General features: G+C 30.6%; 1 protein-coding gene across 1 annotated transcript; it reads right to left on the bottom strand.

Annotated features, from left to right (window-relative positions):
* Window positions 1-15685: 15685 nt before the first annotated feature.
* Window positions 15686-17700, bottom strand: LOC126671506 (protein BREVIS RADIX-like). The gene is made up of 5 exons (XM_050365277.2): window positions 17481-17700; window positions 16738-17117; window positions 16524-16653; window positions 16028-16380; window positions 15686-15945 (listed from the first exon to the last, which is right to left on the bottom strand). The coding sequence occupies exons 1-5, from the start codon at window positions 17622-17624 to the stop codon at window positions 15867-15869; spliced, it is 1086 nt and encodes a 361-aa protein (XP_050221234.2). The 5' UTR covers window positions 17625-17700; the 3' UTR covers window positions 15686-15866.
* Between the last annotated feature and the right edge of the window lie 6238 nt (window positions 17701-23938).

The raw sequence follows: 23938 nt of genomic DNA, 5'->3' as shown, positions 1-23938 counted from the left end.
TAGTATTTTGCAGTTGATAAATTTTAGTATTATTTTATAGTACATGATAATTTTTTTATTTAATGATAACACGTGGTATTAGCAAATCAAACAAATCAAATGCATTAAATAAAGCTTCCGCTGTTATGCAATTAGGTGCACAGTAAGCATCGTGTTACTCTCACGTCATTAAGAAATCGAACCATCATTCTTGTTTGAACAACGCGTGGACCAGAATCCTACGGTCATTATTAATTCCGACACAGATATAATGATGCTGATGGAAACGCGTAGGGACCACTTAACATGAAAAATGTGGTGTGAGGGCCCACAAATGTATGCATGAAAAGTAGCGCCACCGTTTGCAGATTTGCCGTCACTCACACTCTAGTGGAGCTTACGCGTATCATTCGCCAAATATTGACTTCTTTCTCTATACGCTGCCGTTTTATTAAACCGCAGATTAAATTTTAAGCATATGTTTAAAATATATAATTTCTGTTTATATTAATATTTTTATTAAAAATTAAATAGGATTTAAATTATTTATTTAATTAAAAAAAATTAAAAATATGTCATACAAAAATCTACAAGGATATGATTATTCTGTCAATTTAATTAGTTAATTATTTATATATATATAAAGCCATTTAGAGAGACGTCATAATCTTGAAGCCTATCATCTATCAGAGCCGAAAGTCAATAAACGACACTGGATGACCTAAAGAAGGAAACCAAACAAAAAAAGGTTTAAATTCTTTTATTCTTTTTTGTAATTTCTCCAGCAAGATTCACTTCCATTTTCATTTTTTAACGCAAATTCTTAATCAACAGCTCGTGAAAAAGGCAAAAGATAAATAACAATTAAAATATAAAAATAGTAATTTTTTACTGTTGCTAGTTTATTTAAAAATAATTAAATAAATATTGCTTATTCTCTTCTTATTTTTAAGAAATAACTTTTTATTTTTATAAAATCATATCAAAATTATTTAAATTATGATTCATAAACTAATAATAAATAATTATAAAAATATTTTCTTATAAATATATCAACTGCAATTATTTATAAATGTTACTATTACATATTAAAAAAGTAAAAAACAACTTAAATTAATTTTTATTTATCCACATACTAATTTTAAAGGTTATTCAGCAAAAAATGCCAAATCTTTGCGGTTTGAGTCAATTTTTGTCAAACCTTTAAAAACCACCATATTTAGCCAAATCTTATATATTGTGTATGTTTTTCAGCCATTTTTGAATCGAACCGGATTTTGTGCCTACATGTCATCCATGTCACTGCCAACTCAACAGAACTAACTGACATGTAACATTTCAAATTACTAACCCAAACCTAACCAAACAAAACACTAAATCAAATAAAATCAAATTCAACTAAATCAAATCAATTTAAAAATTATTTTTAAAACTCATAAATATTTTTAAAAATAAATATTAATTTATTTCATTTAATAAAATGACAGGTATGTAAAAAATTTAATTTTTTTATTAAATAGATAAAAAATCATAAAATTAAAATATTCAAAAATCAGTAACAATTTAATTAATATTTTTTTTATTATAAGGCGAACAGATCATATTTTTTCCCTAGTGTTTTTCTCAATTACCGCTAATTTTTTCACAGAATCTACTCCGAAACACAAAATTTCCGCCGCCAACTCAAACCGACCGCTGATTTTTTTTTCTGGCGGTCGTCATCCACTCCGGCCATGGAGAAGGCGAGACGAGCAGAGCGTACGTCTTCTCCATGGCTGGAGAAGATGAGTAGATCTCGTCTTCTCAAGCCATGGAGAAGATGAGCTGATCTCGTCTTCTCTAGCCATGAAGAAGACATGTTCGTCTTCTCCAGCCATCTGTTCATTCTTCTCCAGTCATGGCGATGGCCGGAGTGAATGGTGGCTGGAATGGGCGGTGGCCGGAGTAAGAGTGGCGGTGGCAGTAGCGGAAGTCGATGTCCAAATATTATTTTCGAGATAAATTGAAATCTAATTAAACTAAATAGAATTTTAAATAAGTACGAGTTTAAATATTTAATCCATTATTAATTTGAATAAGTTGGATTTGGTTTTATTTGGGTTACTATGTGGTTAATTGTGTGGTTTGATTAAATTGAGTTAGTAGTTTGAGATGTTGTCATGTCAGTTAAATTGCTGAGTTAGAATTGACATGGCTGACATGTGAGCAATAGATGTGGTTCGATTCAAAAATGGCCGAAAAAGAAACAGAACATATAAAATTTGGATAAATCTGGTGGTTTTGAATGGTTTGACTATAACTGACCCAAAACGCAAAGGTTTGGTATTTTTTGGTGAATAAGCCAATTTTAAAGAATCAAAGAACATATATAAATTATTCTAGTTTTTTATTTTTATTTTTATTTACATTTCCAACTTGTAATCAAGAATATTATAGATTTTATATTTCATACAATATTTTGAATCTGTTAAGGAATAAATAAATGCAATTTTTTTTAATAATTAGAGAGTGGATTGCGTTTTTAAAAGGAATTTGACCCACGACTTAAAAAATTGTTGCCTAACAATTATACCATTTGATATTTGAACTATAATTTATTAGTAATATTTGCATAATTTTATAGTTACATGTTTGGTTCAATACTATTAAGGTATGAAGATACATACAACAACAATAAGTCTAAAAAATAAGGGAAAAGGGTCATTTATGCCCTTAAAGTTTGCCTCCAGGATCAAACAAGCTCTCAACGTTAAGAAAGGTTCAAATATGCCCTCGACGTCTTAAAAAGTGAACAACCAGGCCCCTATTTTGACTTATAAGTTAGACGTTGAGGGCTTGGTTGTCGAAATTGCAGGGCTTGGTTGTTCATTTTTCAAAACGTTAGGGGCATATTTGAACCTTTCTTAACGTTGAGGGCTTGTTTGATCCTGGAGGCAAACTTTAAGGGCATAAATAACCCTTTTCCCAAAAAACAATTATCAAATTTCTAAAAGACTATCAAATTCAATAATTTAAAGAGATTATTACATATTTACCTAAAATAAAAAAAAATTGTAAATTATACCTCATCATAGAAAAAATAACCAAAATACATCACAATATCAATTCATTTGTGTTTGTACTCCCCGTGTCATAAACAATTATAATTTTACTCTGAGTTGCATGCAGCATGACATATTAACCCTTTATCTCTTTCTCTCTCTTTTTTTCATCCATCCTTACATGCACACATCCCGCAACTGTGCCTACTATTAATGACTAACCAAATTTGAACTTTTTTTATTGGTTAATTCAATTTTTTTATTTCTTTTTTTCTTCATTCTTTAATTAATAAGTGTGCAGGTTACAAATTACCAATAAATTTGATATTTCTTTTTTATTTATTTAAAATATTATCAAAGTTTTCTAATAAATTTAAAATATATGCTACTAACTTAATATCAGATCTAAAAATATACATGAACTAAATAAAATAATTAAAATTTAATAAAATTTATTTATATGACATATATTAATTATATATTATGATAATAATAAACTATTATTTTATTATATATATTGTACTTTTTTTATAAATTTTTCATAATATTTTCATAAAATATTTTACATAATTCAGGCAGAAGTAGATAGCAATATCATAATATTATCATAATTTAATCATTACAATGTCATAAATTTATCAGTCTTATCATAATATTATTATAACTTTATATAATTTATGCAAAAATAGATGATATTTTCATAACATATTTTATCGTAAATATTATCAAAATCTTATCATAACTTTATCATACTTTTATTAGGAAAAATTATTTTACGTACTTTATCATTGTAGTCCCTCAACTTATATATTAGACTCAAGTAGATTATAAATATTATCATAAGCTTACCATACATATTATCACTACGTTATCATGTCATTATCAGTATCGTATGTAGCAGATTATTATATGATAATGTGACGATACTGCTGGATAATATAAGACAAAATCACATTATCACCTTATCATATGATTATCACTGTATCACCTTATCATATGATTATCACAGATTCACCTTAGCATGTAATTATCAGTGTACCATATTGCATTGACATCTTATTATCATGTCATTATCAGTAGCGTATGTAGCAGATTATTATATGATAAGGTGATGATACTGCTGGATAATATTAGACAAAAATCACAGTATCACATTATCATAAGATTATCATTGTATCACTTTATCATATGATTATCACAGTTTCACCTTATCATGTAATTATCAGTGTATCATATTGAATTGGCATCTTATTATCATGCCATTATCGTATGTAGCAGATTATTATCATCTTGTTACCATAATTTTTCTATAATTGTTTTTCATACTATTTTCTTTACATTATCATGCTATTATCATTTTATTATCAATAAGAACCTTATCATACTATTTTCTTCACATTATCATTTTGTTATCATAATTTTTATATAATTTTTTTCCATATAGGTATCATATTATCATACCATTATCATAACTTTATTATTTAATTATCATTTGGTTATCATTGTTATCATGAATCTTTTTGTAATTATATTTTCACGTACGTTATCATCCAATTATCATAATATTAAGATACTTCATTATCATCTAGTTATCATACTGCATTGTTATGATAACGACATGATAATGTAGTGATATTAATATGATAATCAGACACTATTTTATCGTACATTATTATAGTGATACTGACATGATAATTAAAAACTGTAGTTATCATAACATTATCATAACCTTATCATACTTCATTGTCATAACATTATCACACTAGAGTGTTATAAAAACGACATTATAATATAGTGATGCTGACATGATAATCAGAAACTGGTTTATCATAACATTATAATATTATCATTAACCTTATCATAATGATATCACAACTTTATCATAATATTATCATAAAATTGTCATTATAGTTTCATAAACTTTTCACCATTTTTTCATAGTTATGAAAAAATAATTAACCTAAACCAAACATGTCCATACTATTGCTTATATTTAGGAGATTGTCATTCCAAAACAACAATAAATTAGTTAGAATGTATGTATAAATACAAAAATTATGGAGCTAATGAGAAATACAAATAAGAAAATAAATTAAGCCAATATAAAATAATTATTTTGATACATCAATCCCACATGCCTTTTCTTTGACAAAAGATTAAAAAGAATTGATGTTTGCCATCTTGCATTACAGAGTCTTCATCTTGCATTTCAGAGTCTTCATTCCTAACTTGTCAAATGTGAACTCAATAATATTAGGACGTAGGGTCAAGAGAAGATCTGGCATAGAAATTAGGACGTAGGTCGTTCTTAAAACACAAGCATCTAGCTTAATATCAGTTGAAGAATGAAGCTTGCTTCTAATAAATATTTGATTAATTAGGTCACCTAAATTTAAAATAAAACAAAATTGTGATTTAGATTTTTTTCTTTCATGAAACTGGTGAAAAGGTACCTTACTGGCTCAACAGTTCTTTCTAATCTACCGATCCTTTTTCCTCCTCCACCGCCGCCGACGAATATTGCATCCACCGCCAATGAATAGCGCCTCCACCGCCGACGAAGATCGCCTCCACCGCCGACGAAGATAATTATCTCTATTCTACTCCGAGGTAATCAGATCTATTATCCATCGGTTGCTTCCTGTGACGTTGCCGAAGATCCCCTCCACCGCTACTCGTCCTCCACGCTTCTCGTTCCACGGCCGCCTCTTATTATGAAAACAGAACAAATCCAAACTAAAGATAGGAAAAGAGAACGAGGAGTAAAATATTCATAATAAGAGGTATTTGTTTTAAATTAGTGAAGTAAAAAAATAATTAAAATCAGTTTTGGAGTAAAATTATAAAACTTAAAAAGCGGAGAGTATTTTTTTCAAGTTTTTTTTATTGAGGTAGAATCTGCAAATATTTCAAAAATTAGAGTAATTTACTTAAATTTCTCTAATTTAAATTTGATCAATATACTAGAAGAACACCTCAAATTCAAATAGAAAATCCATAAGACCGAACTGGACAACACAAAATCAAAGCTTAAATAATAATTAGATCGGATCAAAGTAAAACTAAATCCGAGTAAGGAATAGTTCAGATTATAATGAGTATAAATCCGAGTAATGATTAACTTAGACCAAAATAAGTCTAAATTTGAATCAGATTAACTCAAATTGAAATAAGTCTAACGCAAATTAAGGATTAGCCCAGTTTAAGGTGAGACTATAGGACTTTTGCAAGTCTAATTATGAATAAGGCAGAACTGAAGTGAAATCTTTTTTTTTACCAGAACTACATTTGGTTAGGTATTAGTAGGAATTAGCAAGGATCAATTAGTACAACTACATATACATTTTAAACAGGCAATCCACGGTATGTGAAGTTCGGGGGTCGAACCCCGACTTCGTGTACTTGTGAAGAGGTCTTGGCCATTAGGCCAAGCTTTCACTGACTGAAGTAAGATTTTGCAAATAAGAAAATTGGGACCTTAATTTTGTTTTCAAGAACAAGTGACTTCACATTTAATATATTTTCAAATATAACAAACGAGTATAGCTCAACGTCAGTATAAAGAATCCTACAAATTACTCGACTTTATATATATATATAAGAGAAATATTAACAAGTAACTTCATACCGAATATATTTTCAAATATAACAGACGAATATAGCGCACCATCAATGTAAAGAGTAGTGAGAACAATCCTACAGCAAATTATTCGACTTATAACCGTCATTAATGTATTATATATAAATTCCATATATACTCTTTCCCTATTTTATTCTATCTTTTCTTTAATCATTTATACTTAGTGGCGTTTGATAAAACTGAAAATTAAGTGCTGAAAATTAAGTGCTGAAAATAATAATTGCCGAAGTTTTTAAGTGGTGAATTAAATAAGTCTGTTTGATAACTGTAAGTCTGCAATAATATTATTATATTTACATTTTAAACCTTTAAAATTAACTATTTTAAAAATAAATTACTAAAAATAAATTATAAATTATGTATTATTTAAATTTTTACAATATAAATAAATAATATAAAAAATATATTATGAATAATACATATATCATAAATAAAAATATTAAATTTTAGTTGCATATGTTGATAATTAGTCCTTAAAGATTATAACAGTGCTCCCCTTTAACTTGAAAATTAGCCCTTAAAATAAAATACTTATTTTTAAAATTCTAAAAAAATCGTTTAAATCTGATAATCTTCAAATTTGAATCGGATGTCGATACCATCAGGCTTTCGCCTTTTAGGCGAGTGCTAGGATTCTCTCATAAAGGTAGATCTTGTACGACTTGATTCCATTATAGTTATGTTAGAGTTCGGTTTCCATCAATTACAAACATAAATTTAAATAATATTAAAAGACAAAAATATTAAATAAATTATATATAGATTATAAAAAGTAAAATAAAGATAGAAAATAAAATATTTCTAATAAAAATTATAGTACTTTGCAAAATATAATATACTTATTGTGATATTAAAAAAATTAATATATGTGAGATCAAATATTTTTATTTGTGAGTAATAATCGAAAATAATAAGGATATAAAGTTTATTCTATGATAAAACTAATATTTAATAATTTAATGTTTTCAGTATAAAAAATAAGTCAAATTTTCTGACTTATTATTTTAAGTGGTTTTTGACTTAACTGAATAAGTTAAGTTGAACTTTTTTGAGTTATCAAACTAACTTAAAACAATTAAGTGCTTAATTTATTAATTTAAGTAATAAGTTGTATTATCAAACATGAATTGATTAATAAATATTTTGAATGGAGAAATAATTGTACATCTCTCTAAAGTAAACCCTAGCCGTCTAGAGTTTTTTTGTTGTTTCTTCTCCGGCAGCCGTCAATGGCTTGATTTTGCTGTTGACGGTAGCCATCCCTTTACATATGTTAGTTTAATTTCACAGATATAATAAATATCCAATTCTTTTCCATTTTTTCTTGATAGATTAAGATTTATCAATGAAGCGCAATTCAATTATCAAGAAGCGGAGATAAATTGAAAATCATCAACAATAAAATGAAATCGTTTATGAGATATATTAGGTTTATTTATTTTTTATTGTTTTGTTTTTTTTCTGAATGTTTTATTTTGTCATTTTTTTGTGAAAGGTTTGTTGTCCTTCCTCTGTGGAAGGTTTGCTGTCTCTTTTTTATGAAGGAGTTATCAAGTGGTGGTTGAACCGGATGATGTGAGTTTGCGGGTGATGGGTGATGGATGAAGTTTGATCGAAGATTGATTGAAGACTGCACTTAATTAGCGAAATAATTAATAATTAATTTTTGTTTTCGTAAGTAAGATCTGCGAATCAGACAGCATGTTGTCTGTTCCATGTCAGGTCATCGGGTTTCGTTTTCGAATTATCCCGAATTTCTTACAAATGTAACTGTTTTATATTCGATTTAATGAAATTTGATGAATTCAAAAAAAAAAGTTGTATTATCAAACACTCCCTTACTTAAACGTCAGAGTAAATGACTAGATTTCTCTCTTCGATACTTTTTATTGTTTGTTTATCTTTATAGGACATGATTTGATCTATTAATTAACTATTTTGATATAATTTTATGGAATTTAGATCAATTTAAATTTAAATTATACTAGTTTGTTTTTGATAAATTAGAGATGGAACTGAAATTTGTGCAGATTGAGTTAAGATTTGCTATATCTAGATAGAATTACAACAACAAAATGGACAAAATAAATAAATTATCCAAACTTGAAGCGTACGTAATTATGTAGAATTGATGTTGGCTCGACAATAGCTTAGCTTAGCTTTCCCGTTTATAAAGAAGTAATGTAAGGTCCTTTTCTTGCCAAAATTAGAGACAAATGTATGATTAAGCAAATTTGATGATATTGTTAAGATATGACTCATTTTTATTTTATCTTTAGATTAGATTTGCATCCAACAACACAACTAGCACGTAACTACAATGTCATCATCTCAAGCTATTTTTTTTCATTTTATTAATTTAGATCGATCATGGCCCGATTGAGGGAAATTCTTATCTAAATTTGGTCCATGAATTTTCCATATACTTATCCAATGAAATGTTAAAAAATCTAATATAATTTTTTCTCTCTTCTCATAATTTTTTTTTTCATTTATCTAACACCTTATTGGGTAGGTTCATAATTTTTTCATAGAACAGGTCTAAATAAGAGTTCTTCCCTGAAATAGGAAATTTTAAAAACTAAAACATGTATTTGAAAAAAAAATAGGATGATAACAAAGAATTCAAGTAGTGATAAGAATTTCCCACACCATTTACACTTTTGCAATTTCCATCTTTTTTGTACTATATTCAAAATAGATTTTAATGATCTGACCAATCGATTTATAAGAAATTCAAAATTTGAATAAACATTAAATAATCTTGATCTCACTAGTTGATTTTATTTTATATTTATATATAAATTTAGTATATTTATATTTAATAGTTCATGTCAATTGTATTTAATAGTAATAACAAGTTTATTCAATAACTATAGTAATAATAATAATAATAAGGGTTAATTGCAAATTAATACACAAACTTTACCCTAATTTGCAATTACAACACGAACTTTAAAACTTGGCAAATTGGTACACCGATTTTTATTTTTTGGCGAATTGATACACCGAACTGGAAAAACACTAACGTGGACATTGTCATATACAGCCACATGTTGTTGTATGATTGGTCGGTGTACTAATTTGCCAAAAAAATGAAAGTTGGTGTATTAAATTGCCAAGTTTCAAAATTCGTGTTATAATTGCAAATTAGGGTAAAGTTCGTGTATTAATTTGCAATTAACCCTAATAATAATAATTTCCTATTTTTATATTAAAATTTATATCATGTTTGAGTTAAAGATTTTGACCCAATTACTTAAATGAATCGTGTTTGTGTTGCCCTGATTATGTCAACATAGGGGATCGACACAAACACGGTCGGACAATCCATTTTAACACACCTACAAATTATATTGAATTTTAAAATAGTATTATTGATTTAAACTTAAATTGAAATTAGTCCTTGAATCAATTTATTTTTAGTAAATATTAAAAAATTTCGAGCCGGTCTCAGGAGCAAAAGGAACTTATTTATTTTTATTTATTTGATGTTCTATTCCATTTATTTAAAGTTCCTTACTTTTTCAATGAAGAAAAAAGGAAAAATTGGCACGTGGGTTAGGTTTGAATACACACAACGTATGATTTGTAATATGTGTATGGGTCAAATGTTTAACTACGTTTTGGATCTTTTGCTGTGTTACGTAATATTTGCACGTGTGTGCATGTGAAAATCATTTTATTTAAAATATGGAAGCTTATTGATTTGCATGTGTTGAAGGTATTAATGACCCATGCCCAGAGCCTGCACAAATCTAACCCATTAATGAAAAATATTTGAATAGTGGAACTCGAATCAAAAGGATTTGATTTGATTCACTTATTTTTTACGAAGGAACTGAAGTTTTGTTCACTCTATATCACAATAATATCATAATAATATAGTATGTATATATTTTTTTATGAATACTATGTATATTAAGCCGTTAAAAGTGGCAAAAACTAGTTCAAAACTTTCGTACAAGAAGTGACACACTCAAATTGGCAAACTAGAGGATATGGCTAAGAAAAAGGCCAAAAATCAAGGTCCAGAGAATACAATAAAAATTTCGGAAGAAATTCGAACCCGAATAAAAAAACTTCCTATTATAAAGCTTGTAAAGAAAAACTGCCTCGAAAAACAGGTAAAAATGACATCTTCCTTTTTCTGTAGTTTATTCTGAAAAACTCTTCTATTTCTACATTTTCAAATTTCCCATATCAAAAGAAACCACAACATTTTTTCGTAATTGCGGATAAGGTCTTCGTGGAATGATATTCTGCCATTGTATCATAAAATCCACAAACGAATAAGGAAACATCCAAATCACATCAAGCTTTTTCAAAATTTCACACCAGACGCTTCTAGCAAAACCATGTCTCCAGGGCCGACCTTAGATGAACCGAGGCCCTAGGCGAGACTTTAGTATTTTTTTATAAAAATATCTATTTTTATAAAATTATTTGTAAAAACAAGCTCGTCTTATTTTTCTCAAAAAATACGTTCTGTTTTACTTTACAAAGATATTTTCTCTGTAGATTATTGATAAATCTTTAGTAGATTTTTGGTTAGTATACAATAAATTTTTAGTAAATTCTATAATATTTCTATTTAAAAAAATGTATTTTTATATAAAAAAAGAATGTATATAATGTAGTTTACTCTTTTTTTCTATCAGAAATAAATAGATAGATTAGGCCTTAAACGATTAAAAATATAAAAGGGACGATGGCAAAAGTATCTAAAATTTTAAAAATATTTAGTATAATTGTAGTATATTATTAGGTTAATATTTAGTATGCGATGTGTAATGTTGATGTAATAATAAAATTTCAGATTTTGATGTGTACACTCTTGGTATACTGTTGGTATAATTTTGATATATTATTAATTTAATTTTTAGTATACGATTTGATGTAATTTTGGTAAATTTTTATTTAAAATTAATAAAATCTCAGTATGTATAATGTTGGTATAATTTTGGTATAATGTTGATATAATGTTAGTTTATTAGTATATGGACATTATACCCACAGTATACACCGTATGTTTGATATTTTTTTTTTAATTTTTTTTATACTTTTGTAAATATTATTAAGATTTTTGTAAATGAAAAAAATCAACATGTAATTTTGTAATTTTTTTTATTTTTTTTGGTAAATGGTGTAATTTTCTCCATATAAAAAGATCATTTAGTTTTGTTTGTATTACTCTTTATTACTAAAGAGTCTAATTTATTTTCTCTAAAAAAAAGTCTAATTTATTTTTTAAATATAAATTACAACATTTATCACCATAAAAGAGGCCCTTTAGAATTTATTTACTAATTACTAAAAGACCTAATTAAATTTTGAAATGAAATTTACATCTACCATAACAAAAATTAATAAAATTTTAAATAATATTTATTTTTCCTATGGACCCCATATAATTATGGGGCCCTCTAATATTTGTGGCCCTAGGCATAGGCCTTAGTGACCTATGCCTAAGGCCGGACATGTGTGTCTCTACCACACCACAGAGGGTACATAAAGAGTTATCAACCGGGATTATCAAACGAGAAGCCAAAATATCTTGCGAAGAAACTCTATGTATTGTTAGCCAAATAAAAACTTAACTCGCAACGACACTTTTGAATTCCAAATTTGCAGAAAAAGGAACTTCCTCTATAATACCATCAACTGTCATAACGGGGACTGCATTTGCAGTAAGCAAATTAATATGAGCATCCCCAAAAGAATCAACAGCAGCTCCTGAAATTGCTTTAGAAACCCGACCAGAATTCGCAGCAGCAACACTTAAAACACCACCAGCAACAGCTGTCATTGAACCCCGACCAATAGCCTCACTCACAGCAGAAAGATCCCTCACAGCAGCTCATGAAATCACAGCAGCAACACGTCCAGAAATCACATCAGTAGCAGGAATAAACTCAACAGCAGCAGTAGCCATACACACATCTGAATCCCGCACAATAGCTCCAGAGTTCGCAACACGCCTAGAAAACACATCAGCACTAGAATCAACCTCAATAGCAGCAGCACAAAAAACTTTATCAGCAGCAGCTCTCACAGAAGCCTAACTCATAACAGAAAATTCCCTCATAGCAGCTCCTGAATTGACCACCGCAACACGCCCAAAAATCACACGAGTAGCAGGAATAAACTCAACAGTAGCAGCAGCAGCCATATGCAGAGCAGCTCTAGAGTTCACAGCAACAACATAAAAAAATTTAACAGCAGTAGCTATCGTAGAATCCAGACCAGCAACAACATTATTAGAAATTCGTTCAGCAATAGCAACTGCCGAGACCGAACCTGCCGGTTGATAGCCCATATCATTTAAAAACCGGCAAAAAGAGGCAACCGTAAATACTTCTGAGTTTGTATTCCACCAAACTTTACCAATATGACCCAAACGTTGAGTTATCGAACTGAAGATTATCAAAAAATCACCGTGTAATAACATCTCAGCACCTCTCAAACGACGTCTCCACCTCCAATCTTCCCTCCAAACTTCACTAATAGTAGCTTGCTTTTAGTTCGAAAGATTAAATAGCCGAGGAAATAGAGTACAAGTCGCACCTTTTCCCATTCAATCGTCATTCCAAAGAGAGGTAGAATTTCCTTCACCAACACTATAATTTAAATTGTTGATAAAGACTTTCCAAGCTTTCTTGTCATTACAGCACGCCTTTTTAATGCCTTTCCAAATAAGGACATTTTTTTAACATCACCTTTCAACAAAAAATTTCAGTCCACAACATGGGAGCAATAAGAGATAACATTAAACCAAAACGAATCTCTATTATTAATTCACACTTTCCAAACCCATGTAAATAGCAGACTCTGATTTCTAGCATTAAGATTATAAAGACCTAAACCCCCATTTCGAAAGTTCCAACAAACAACTTTCCAAGAAACTTTGCTAATAACACAATTAGAAACATGAGCCTTCCACAAAAAGCGCACTATAAACGACTCTAATTGTTTTTGAACCGATTCAGGCATACTAAACAATGACATATAGTAAAATGGAACACTGAAGAGAACAGATTTAATAAACACTGGCCTTCCTGAAGGAGAAAATAAAGATCTCTTCCATAAAGGCACACGCAATTTAAAACGTTCAATAACAAAATCCAAAGAACCAACAGAAATCTTTCTATTAGAAAGAGGTAGGTCTAAGTATTTGAATTCGAAAGGAATTAATCTTGCAGCCAACATTTTGCGCCGCCACTAACAAATCAACCTCACTAACATTAATTCACATAAATGAGCTTTTATGATAATTAATGTTTAGTCCTGAAATCAACTCAAAACAGTGAAAAATACGGGTCAAATTTTTAAGCTGCTCAATATCATAAGAAAGATAAAGAATGGTGTCATTTACAAATTGCAATAACGAAATAGGATCATGATTTGCTGAAAATAGAAATCCTTGCATGAACCCCAACTCCCCAGACGTATTCAAAATACGTTTCAGACCCTCCACAACAATAAGAAAAAGATAAGGCGAAATCGGATCACTCTGACGCACCCCTCTTTTAAGTGGAATCGGCTCAACAGGACTACCATTAACTAGGACTGCCGTAGTGACAAACAACAAAAAAACTTAAAATGTGGAGCAAATGGAAAGAGAGATGGTCATGGATGCATGCTTACTGCTACTTTATAAATCGTGTAGTTGATCCTTAGAAAAAAAAGAATCATGCAGTATTGGGAAGAACCTGAAAGTGTCCACCTGTTTGTGCAATTGTCTGAGATGGAAAGGAAAATATCGACTACTTATTTGTGCAAAATATATTTGTGATTTACGTGTAAGTGCAATTCTTTTTAAGTCAATAAGTAATGTTCCCAAAAAATAAAGTCAACGCCTATTTTTGAGATTATTTCCATCAAATTAAATAGTTTTCAAAAAATCCCATTTAATTTATTTTTGAATTATTATTTTTTTACTTAAGATTATTATTATCATGCTATTTCTATTATCATATAAAATCACTTAAAGACCTTAATTTATTATTACAAATGACTAAAATATGTCTTTCTATTCTATCCGGATAGCTTTTTCTTAAACCCTAAACTTATATAAATACATTAGCACACAAATAGCTACTTCAAAATTAATAATATTTTAATTGCACTACCTCAAAAACTGATTTTAACTTATATTAACACATTAAATCAGATTGAATCTTTTGTAAAAACAGTAGTAGACTAAAACTAAAAAGGTTTCCTAATTACGAGTTGTACTATCTTCAAAATAAACTCTATCCCGTATAATAATTATTTTAATGGAAATCAAAGACAATTGCGATTGAATAATGGCTCACCGGAATTGTTGATTTTAGAATTGTTGATTATTGTTGTTCTTTCTTTTGAAATCTGACCGACCGTGATCAAAATTCTACTTGATCATTGTTGTTTTATATAATTAAATGTGATAGAATTTCTCTGGATTCAGTTTTTGATTTTTAATTTGAAAAAATAGTTGAGAGAATCAGATGAGAGAATCTGTTAATTTTTGATAAAAAAAAAACTGTTAATTTGGATTTTTATTTTTGGAAAAAATGTGTTACATTTTAAAAGAAACCATAAATTTCAAAACAGGAAGTACATTTGTGCAGCTGATATTGGTCAACATTTGTGCAGCTGATATTGGTCAAACCATATTTTCCACCACATTTTGTTCAACCGGTATTTTTAAAATTATTGTGCTATTTTGTGGATATTTCTAAAAAAAAAAAAAAAAAAAAACCCTATACTCTTTGCTACATAAATTGACAGAATTTGATGTATGCTTACCATTTTCATGAAATTGTAACATTTACATGAAAATAAAGTGTTTATGCCTAATTATGTTTTTTATAAATGAAAATAAATATTTAAAAAATCACAAAATTGATAGGTCCAGAGCATGACATAAAACTAATGGCATTTCCTTTGAATATGTAAAGGTGTGATGTTCGAAGTTGTGAACAAAACAGACCAAGTCTGAGCAGGCACAAACAAGCAGTGTTTTTAAATCAAATGACAAGAATTGAGACAAAACCTGATAATATGTTAGTAAACTTGGCATTATAAAGAACTGAGTGTGACAGTATATGTTGCAATGCCATATCTCTGTAAAAAGAATTAATAATAAAAAAACATTCACTCTAACACTGCTTGCTTTGAAACAAAACTTTTCTGAATTCAACTGCTAACATTGTAAATTCTATTTATAGGTATTGACTTTGTATTCTTTCTCGGTTCTCTTCCCACCACGTCTTCGCATGCACTTCTCCGAATTTTTCCCGGCTGCGAAAATTAACCGAAAAAGTAAATTTCATATTTTCTTGTAGCAATAGCGGTTCAAGTGATAGTGAGTGCGAGAAATTACCTGAATCTCACTCTCCGTAGCTCCCTGTTGCCATCTGCTAATTGTCTGATAGTAATGTACACGCCAGGCTCATCTTCCTCGATCCATTCTGATTCGAGATCACTAGCATTGCTAGCAGAAACCGAAGGCTCGTCTCTAGACGATGTTGTTGTCCTTGATGCATCCAGAGAAGATGCCTCACCTCTTGGCCCACTCGAACCCGCATGGTAATTTTGGCTGCCAGCTTGTTCCATACCGTCAGACGGAAAATACCCTCTGCTTCCCGAGGGTTTGTAGTGATTTCTCGGTGTGTATGATGGGATCATAGGGCTTTCCCTTGCAGATCCCAACCTTGAATAAGAAGAATCTCTTTGCTGCAAATGAATAATCAACTACCAATAATGCATTTCCAGTGGTACAAAAACATAAACACAACATATAGATTGTTCAAGCAATTCGATAAACGGGCAGCTCAGTGTCACTTAAAGACAGAGTGAAGTGTATAATATGTGTTTACCTCATCCTCAGACCTCGGCGGAGTATTAAGTGCTTGACGGTTAAATCTCTGGACATTGTAAAGCTCCATGATTCTATCATAATTCTCACCCCACCATCGCTGCGCTTGCCACTTGTTAAACATCTCTCGGCTTCAAAACCGAAATCATCCAGCAATGTCAGTTTGAGTTCGAGTCTTAAGTTAGTAGGTCGAAAAGAATTGATATGATTCAAACCTGAAGCGAATACGCTTTAAATCATTTCCCCCATTCGGAAGAGACACGAAAGTGATGTGAACTCCCGGCTCAACCTGCGCCATCCACTCCTTGGATTCATCCTCTTCCAGCAACACATCACGAGAATCCGCCCTCGAAGTCTGATCGCCACTCAATACCCCGGAAAATCTCGAGTCACCTCTTGGCCCCCTATGGTGACCTGCACTTGGGAAATCCCATGCAGGGGTCGAGCTCGAGCTTCCACCTCCGAAATAGGGGTACGGAACGCCTTCAGAAGCCACATCAAAGTCCGGGTACGGTCTTTGTCCTTTCCTATAACTGCTGGATCCTGTGCAAGGCTTGCATTGCTTACCAGAGAATTTTAGTGCAATATCTTTTATCTGAAAAATCATTGAAATTCAAAGCTGATAAGAACTCCATACCAACACTAAAATATTGTACAAGTGCATACATTATTAAATATCATCTTCATTACTAATAATAGTCGTACATTATTCAATCGGTTTGTCCAAGAATCGAACGTCTATTTTATTATCATTATACAAATAAAATAACTTAATTATAGTATTTATTAAGCATGATAACATAAAAAGAACTAAAAAATTTAAAATGTTAATTACGTTTTTTCAAACCGTGTAAAAATAATAAAGTGGACTATTATTTTAAGACGGAACGAATACTCGTTATAATAATGTGAAAGTATTAAAAGTGTAAATAGGGGAGGATAGAGTAAGGGAAGGGACCTGCGAGGTCAGGCTTTTGACGGCTTCTTTAGTAGAGGGAGTACCACTTCCACCACGGCCTGCTTCTTCCCCTTCCTCAGCCCCGGGCTTTGTGCACGCTATACATGTAAACATCTTTCTTTTTACTCTTTTACCCCTGCTCATCACATCATATTTACGCTATTACCATTACATCGGGTCAAACAGGTAGCAGTAGTATTATTATTGGTCAAACATTAATAAAATAATAACAAAATTCTATTTTACATCATCCAAACATATCATAACATAGACAGACTTTATATGGGTCCTAATCTCAGGAGCTTTATAAATTAAATTACTATTTATCTTAAAACAACATAACAAAAATGAGCAAATGATATTTTAATCCTTAAATGTACCGGACGAACTCATGTAAACTAAATTTAATTTATTTTAGTAATTTAGTTCACGAATCTTTAAATAAAACACTAATTATATCTGTTTTTACAATTCCGAGAGCGTAAAAATTAATATATAAAAATATTAATCATTGATATGAATATATTACAATTGAAATATAATATTATCAAAGCATATTTTCATCCCTCTCAATTGAGGTGGAAACAACCTCCCAAAAAAAAATTCTTTTCTTACAAATTACTTCTTTTACTTTAAAACTTTTTTTTTAAATCTGGTTATTAAAATTTTATTTTATACAATTAGCCCCCATTTTACTGTTTTTTTAGAAATCAATTTTTCCATACTAAAATTTCTAGTTCCGTCCATGCACGAGATCAAATTGTTTTTATTTTGGAAGTTAAGATCAAATTATTAAAATATATTAAGTTTGATGTATATAAATTCCATCCATATGAATCCAAAGTGAATCTAGCTAATTGGTAGTTTGAAACAAAAAAACAAAATTCAATTGAATTGAATTGGGGAATGGAGTAGTAAGTGATTTGTAATAAGAAAATGGTTTTTGTTTTCTTTTAAGAAGAGGGATTTGCCTTTTGTTTTTAAGAGACAAATGAAGACAAAAGCAAAAGCAAAAACTAAACTAAAACTCGGGATCGGAGAAGACCTATGTATGTAATAAGTGAGTCAATGATAGAAAAGTAAAGAGAAAACAAATTGGGTCCATTTCCATTCCATTCTTTTAAAACTAAAGAAAAATGAGTCTCTCATTCTACGCTCATTTTCTTTTATTAATATGCACAAAAATAGAATAAAAACGTAGCATTCGTAAGCTAAGCCAATTATTTTAAAATGCATTACTAAATATGTAATAAATCTAATAAGTAAATTTACGTTAACACCATAAATTTAGTGATGCATTTTAAAGTAATTGGCGTAATTCACGAATAATGAATAACGCAGTAAACTGAGTATATCTAAAATTTTCTCAAGAATTAACGGGGTAGTGATAGAAATCCGAAAAGAAAAAGGTGAAAGGGGTGTGTGAATAGACAAGGAGACATGAGTTGTGTTTATATGTTTGTGATGTTTTAAACATGAAAATGACTTACCTTTTGCCTCTAATTTCCCTTCTTCTTCTTCTTCAGTATTATAAATTCAAAAAATCAGCTTTTTTTCTTCTCTTCTCTGAATTATCTTCATCAACTATCACCTGCAAATGGGAATGTGAAAGAAAATGAATACAGAGTGATTAAAGTGATGCTCTGTTTGCTTGCCCAGAAAGTTGTTCAAACTAAAGCAATGGAGTGATTGAAACTCTTTTGTTTTCTTTAATCTTTAGCAAAAGCAGCGTCCAAGAAAAGAATAGATAAAAATGGGCTGTTTGGTTAGTGAGAAAGTAAAGTATTTTCTTGAAAAAAGAAAAGAAAAACATACCCAGAAGATAGAGTTTTGTTACTAAAAAGAAGAATAACGCGTTACTCACCCGTCCGCCACTCGAAACACCACTTCCCGTAATGACGCGTTACTCACCCGTCCGCCACTGGAAACACCACTTCCCGTCCGACTTGACAGAAATGAAATGGAAAAGAAAATCCCACCTTAGTTGCTCTTGTAATTTTCCTTTTCTTGAAATCATCCAAATGAGAATGCGGGTCAATCAAATCCCTTGAATGGGGTTCATTTCCATAAATAATTTATCACAAGAAGAATGGAATCGAAGCGAATGAGCTCGGCTGCTTCTTCTCCACGCTTATTTATCTCCGTACCCGTTCCGCAGCGCTTCGAAGAAGAAGAAGAAGGTAGAGAAATGAATGATTTTCTGTTGTTGAAGTGAATTTAAATGAATGATTTTGAATGAGAGATGAGACAGAGAGAGCTACACAAGATTCTATACTTACTGATAGGACAACCCCATACACACAGACATAGACACTCCTTTTGCTTCCATCAGACACACATTAACCAATTGTCTTCTTTTTTTTTCTTTTTACCAACAAAATATTAAAAAATGTCCCACCACTTTAAAATATGCAAAATCCTAATATTTGCTGTGGGATGAATTGAATTGCAAAAGGGGCTGATTATATATCATGCTTCAAAAGAAATGAATTGTATTGTTATTTAAAAAGAATAATTCAATTGACAGACAAAAAAATGAATGAATTTGCTAAAAATAGAGGGAGATACGATAATATATGCATGAGTAGGTGAAAGCAGAGAAACAAAGAAATAAAAAGCAAGTGAGTAAGACATTCATATACGTGAAAGCTGCCAAATTTATATTGTATCAAAACCATGGTCCCCACGTGAGGTCCATGTACTTAATTACATTATTCTTTTTATCAAATTTAAAAATAAAAGCTTTAAAACTATAGCTAATTATTATAATTAGCTAAATTAAATAAATTCCCCCCTAAACACGAGCTCGTGCTGCTACGGAGCAACATGAGGAAAAGGGTCAGGATGAATCATCTGTTTATGGAAGACATAATGTATCGAACCAAGCAGCAGGTAGAGGTCGAGGTAGTACTTCAAGACTTTGGCGCAGATAATGTGGAGATTGGAATTTCTATTTCTCAGACATGTAACAAAAGGCAATTGGAGGGTGCTATCGTGTCCCATGAGCATGTTATCTGTGGCCAACATGGCATTTTGCTAGAGAATGTCCGACGTCAGGACACCAAAGGTCTGCTACCTGTGTGGCACAACTCTTTTATCAGCAACAAAGACTTGTTTATTCAGTAACATCTGGTCAAGGACATACTGGAAGTACTTTTGTAGGTTAGAGAGGTAGAGGATTTCGAAATAGAGTCGGAGAAAGGAATGCTGGAGGATGAGAAACTAGTCAGACTTCTCAAGTAGGAAGAAGTCAAGGCAAAGTGTTTGCACTAAATCCAAAAGAAGCTCAAGTTTTCAATGTAGTTGTGCAAGGTAAACATTACTTGGTTTAATTATATAGTTATAAGTAAGTAAAGTCTTGGGCACACACTCCCAACTGAGTGTGAGATAAGTTTTTCTGACATAAGAATGTCAGTAATAGACGAATCTCTTTAAATTCATACAAGATCGAGGAAGTAGAGACTAAGAATTCTAAAGAGAATAAACCTTAGAATTTAATTAATGAATAACGTTTAAGCTACTAGAAAATGAGTTACGAGGAAATAACAGAGAAGTATGTCTTTAAAGAAAGTAAATATGGATGGATACGAGGAATAATTTTTCCAAAACTAAGTAGTAATACTACTAGTTTTGAATTGATTAAGAAAAAGTAATGTATATTTTAATGATTAACAATTGGTTAAGTCGTATATAAAAATGTTCATTAATGATATATATTATTAGTTCGTTTGTCTAAGTATAGTGATGTGCATGGTAAGAGTTTCAAACTTTGAGGTAACACCAACTATATAATAAGTTCCAAGTGATCTTTTTTGATTAAGAAAGACACAGTTTGAAGTTTATGGTATCTCAAAGTGTTAGGAAGGATGATAGATATAGAGTAAGGACAATCATTAAGTTAATATGACCAAGTTCAACCATTTAAGTGTGGAACTTTCTGAAATTAGTAGGATAGCGTTGATGGTTAAGGCACAGTTATTTGAAAATCTTGGAATTGAAGTATAACTTGAATCACTATATGATACCAAATGAGTTATCGATCTATAAGTTGAAACTTAAAGCCAATCCTTTTCTAAAAAAATATTGAAGCATTTAAGTTTATGCGACGTGTGAAGTCTATAAGGATTTCTAAAAAAATTTGGAAACCTGTTTTTGATTAAATGAACTGAAAGTAAACAGATGAGGAGATGAGGGATGTTATTTTAGAATTACAACCACTTTATCTAGTATTACCTTTATGTGGTAAGGGTGAGTAAGTGTTCCATGTGTTAGTCAGTTGAATTAAAATGTTAACAATCATATAGTCGGAATTGTTGACTATCAAAGAAGGAAAATAAGAAAAGATAGAACATTATAGTGGAAGTAGAGAAGGTAATATATAGTGTTTATTTTAAATAATTAAGAGGTATCACCATGTTAAAGAAATGTACTTATGAAAAAAAAGGAAGATGGATGTAGTTAAGTTTGTGGCAAGGTACCAGTGATTAAGAAGCGATCGGAAATTGCTTTTTGTAGTAGAAAGAGTTACGAGGACCCAAAAACAAAAGAGATAGAATTTCAAATTAGTAATTACATGTTTTTTAAGGTATCACTCATTAAAGGTGTGATTAGGTTTGGTAAGAGAGGGAAGTTATCTCCAAAACCATACCAGATTGTAGAACGTGTGGGAGCGGTGGCCTATATGTTAGACCTACCGCCAAACATGTCGCAAGTTCCTCCAGTTTTCCACATATCGATACTGCAAAAGTATATCGCAGACCTTCTCACAATATTCAACCACAAACTGTGGAAGTAAACAAGGAACTTTCTAATGAGGAGAAATATTTTGAGATAATGGATATTCAACAGAGCAACCTGTTTGAAGCATGTGTTTTGTCTTATCGAATATTCATTAGTAAATTATATTAACTCACTCAATATTGACCCGTTGATATTTCCCTTTTACAGTTAAACAATGATTTTGACGTGACCAAGCTTCCATAACGTTCTTTAGAAATGTCGTTTTTGTGTAGTGTCACTCTAGAGTTGCATAGTAGTTCAGTCAATCCAATAATAGTCCATTTTAAATGGTTTACTCTGAGGTAAAACTAATGTTCTGTATATATGGTTTTGAATGCTGCGTGTTTGTACAAAGGGCTTTTGTCAGTTATTTATAAAGTAAAACTAGATTTATGATAAAGGTGTATGTTTGTACAAAATATTCTTACCAGTTGTTGATGATGTTAACTGGTTTTATACTGTTGGTATTGTATTCAGACATGGCTATTATGATATATGAAATATACGCGTATGCCCTAAGTTCTAGAGATACAATCACAATGTTTTGGTTACATTTTCAACAAAAGGCCTTTGAATACTTATGAAAAGAAGTTGAGATCTTTTAATATTTTCAAAACGAAAAAAATTTATAGAGGTTTCTAGACTTACTATGGGTTTCAGAACTACCATTCCCATTCCCTAGCGCCAATATTGACTCATGGAATTGGGCTGTGACACTAACATTTGACGTAATAGTGGTAATGGATTGGTTAGTTGAGCATTCTGCGAGTGTGGATTGTCGAAAAAAGAAGGTGACATTCAATGCTCCTGAGATTTAATCAATTTCAATTCAAGGTGAGAAACCTGAATCCACTACGAGTATAATCTCTGCTATAAAGGCTCAACAAATGTTGAATAAAGGATGCCAAAGATTCTTAGCTATTGTAAGGGACGTGGAGAAGAATCAAGGTAGTGTATAAGTTGTACCAGTAGTATTGGAGTATCTTGATTTTTTTTCAGAAGAATTACATTTACCACCAGATAGAGATATAGAGTTTCGTATTGAGTTGTCTCTAGGAAAAAATCCGATATCAATACCTCCTTATCAAATGGCACCAGTAGAGTTGATGGAATAAAAAGAGCAATTGGAAGAGTTACTTGATCGTGGTTTTATCAAGCCAAGTGTTTCACCTTATGGTGCACTAATGTTGTTTATTAAGAAGAAGGATGGATTGTTTCGGCTCAGTATAAATTACAGACAACTGAACAAGGTTACAATCAAGAATAAGTACCCTTTGCCCAAAATTGATAATTTGTTTGATCAGTTGCAAGACGCAAAGTATTTTTCTAAGATTGATTTGTGATCAGGTTATCATTAGTTGAAGATTCGAGAAATTCAAAGATAACTTCTATAATTCGTTATGGTCACTACGAGTTTCTAATGATGTCATTTGGATTAACAAATGCACCAGCGGCTTTCATACACTTAATGAATAGAGTATTCAAGCCATTTTTGGATCAGTTTGTAATCATTTTCATTGATTATTTTTTGATTTAGTCACGTATAAAAGACGAGCATGCACATTATTTGCTAATAGTACTTCAGATCTTGAAAGAGAATAAGATGTATAAGTGAGAGTTTTGGTTAAAATAAGTAGCATTTTTGGGACGCGTTGTGTCTCAAAATGGTGTTAAGGTTA

Source organism: Mercurialis annua, linkage group LG3 (assembly GCF_937616625.2).
Source record: "Mercurialis annua linkage group LG3, ddMerAnnu1.2, whole genome shotgun sequence".
Taxonomy (NCBI): domain Eukaryota; kingdom Viridiplantae; phylum Streptophyta; class Magnoliopsida; order Malpighiales; family Euphorbiaceae; genus Mercurialis; species Mercurialis annua.
This window is presented reverse-complemented; position numbering and strand designations above follow the sequence as displayed.

Coding starts and splice junctions, on each gene's coding strand:
- LOC126671506 (XM_050365277.2), bottom strand. CDS start 17,624: ATGAGCAGGGGTAAAAGAGTAAAAAGAAAGATGTTTACATGTATAGCG. Junction 16,654..16,737: donor TTAAAGCGTATTCGCTTCAG/GTTTGAATCATA, acceptor TCGGTTTTGAAG/CCGAGAGATGTTTAACAAGT. Junction 15,946..16,027: donor CTACGGAGAGTGAGATTCAG/GTAATTTCTCGC, acceptor TAATTTTCGCAG/CCGGGAAAAATTCGGAGAAG.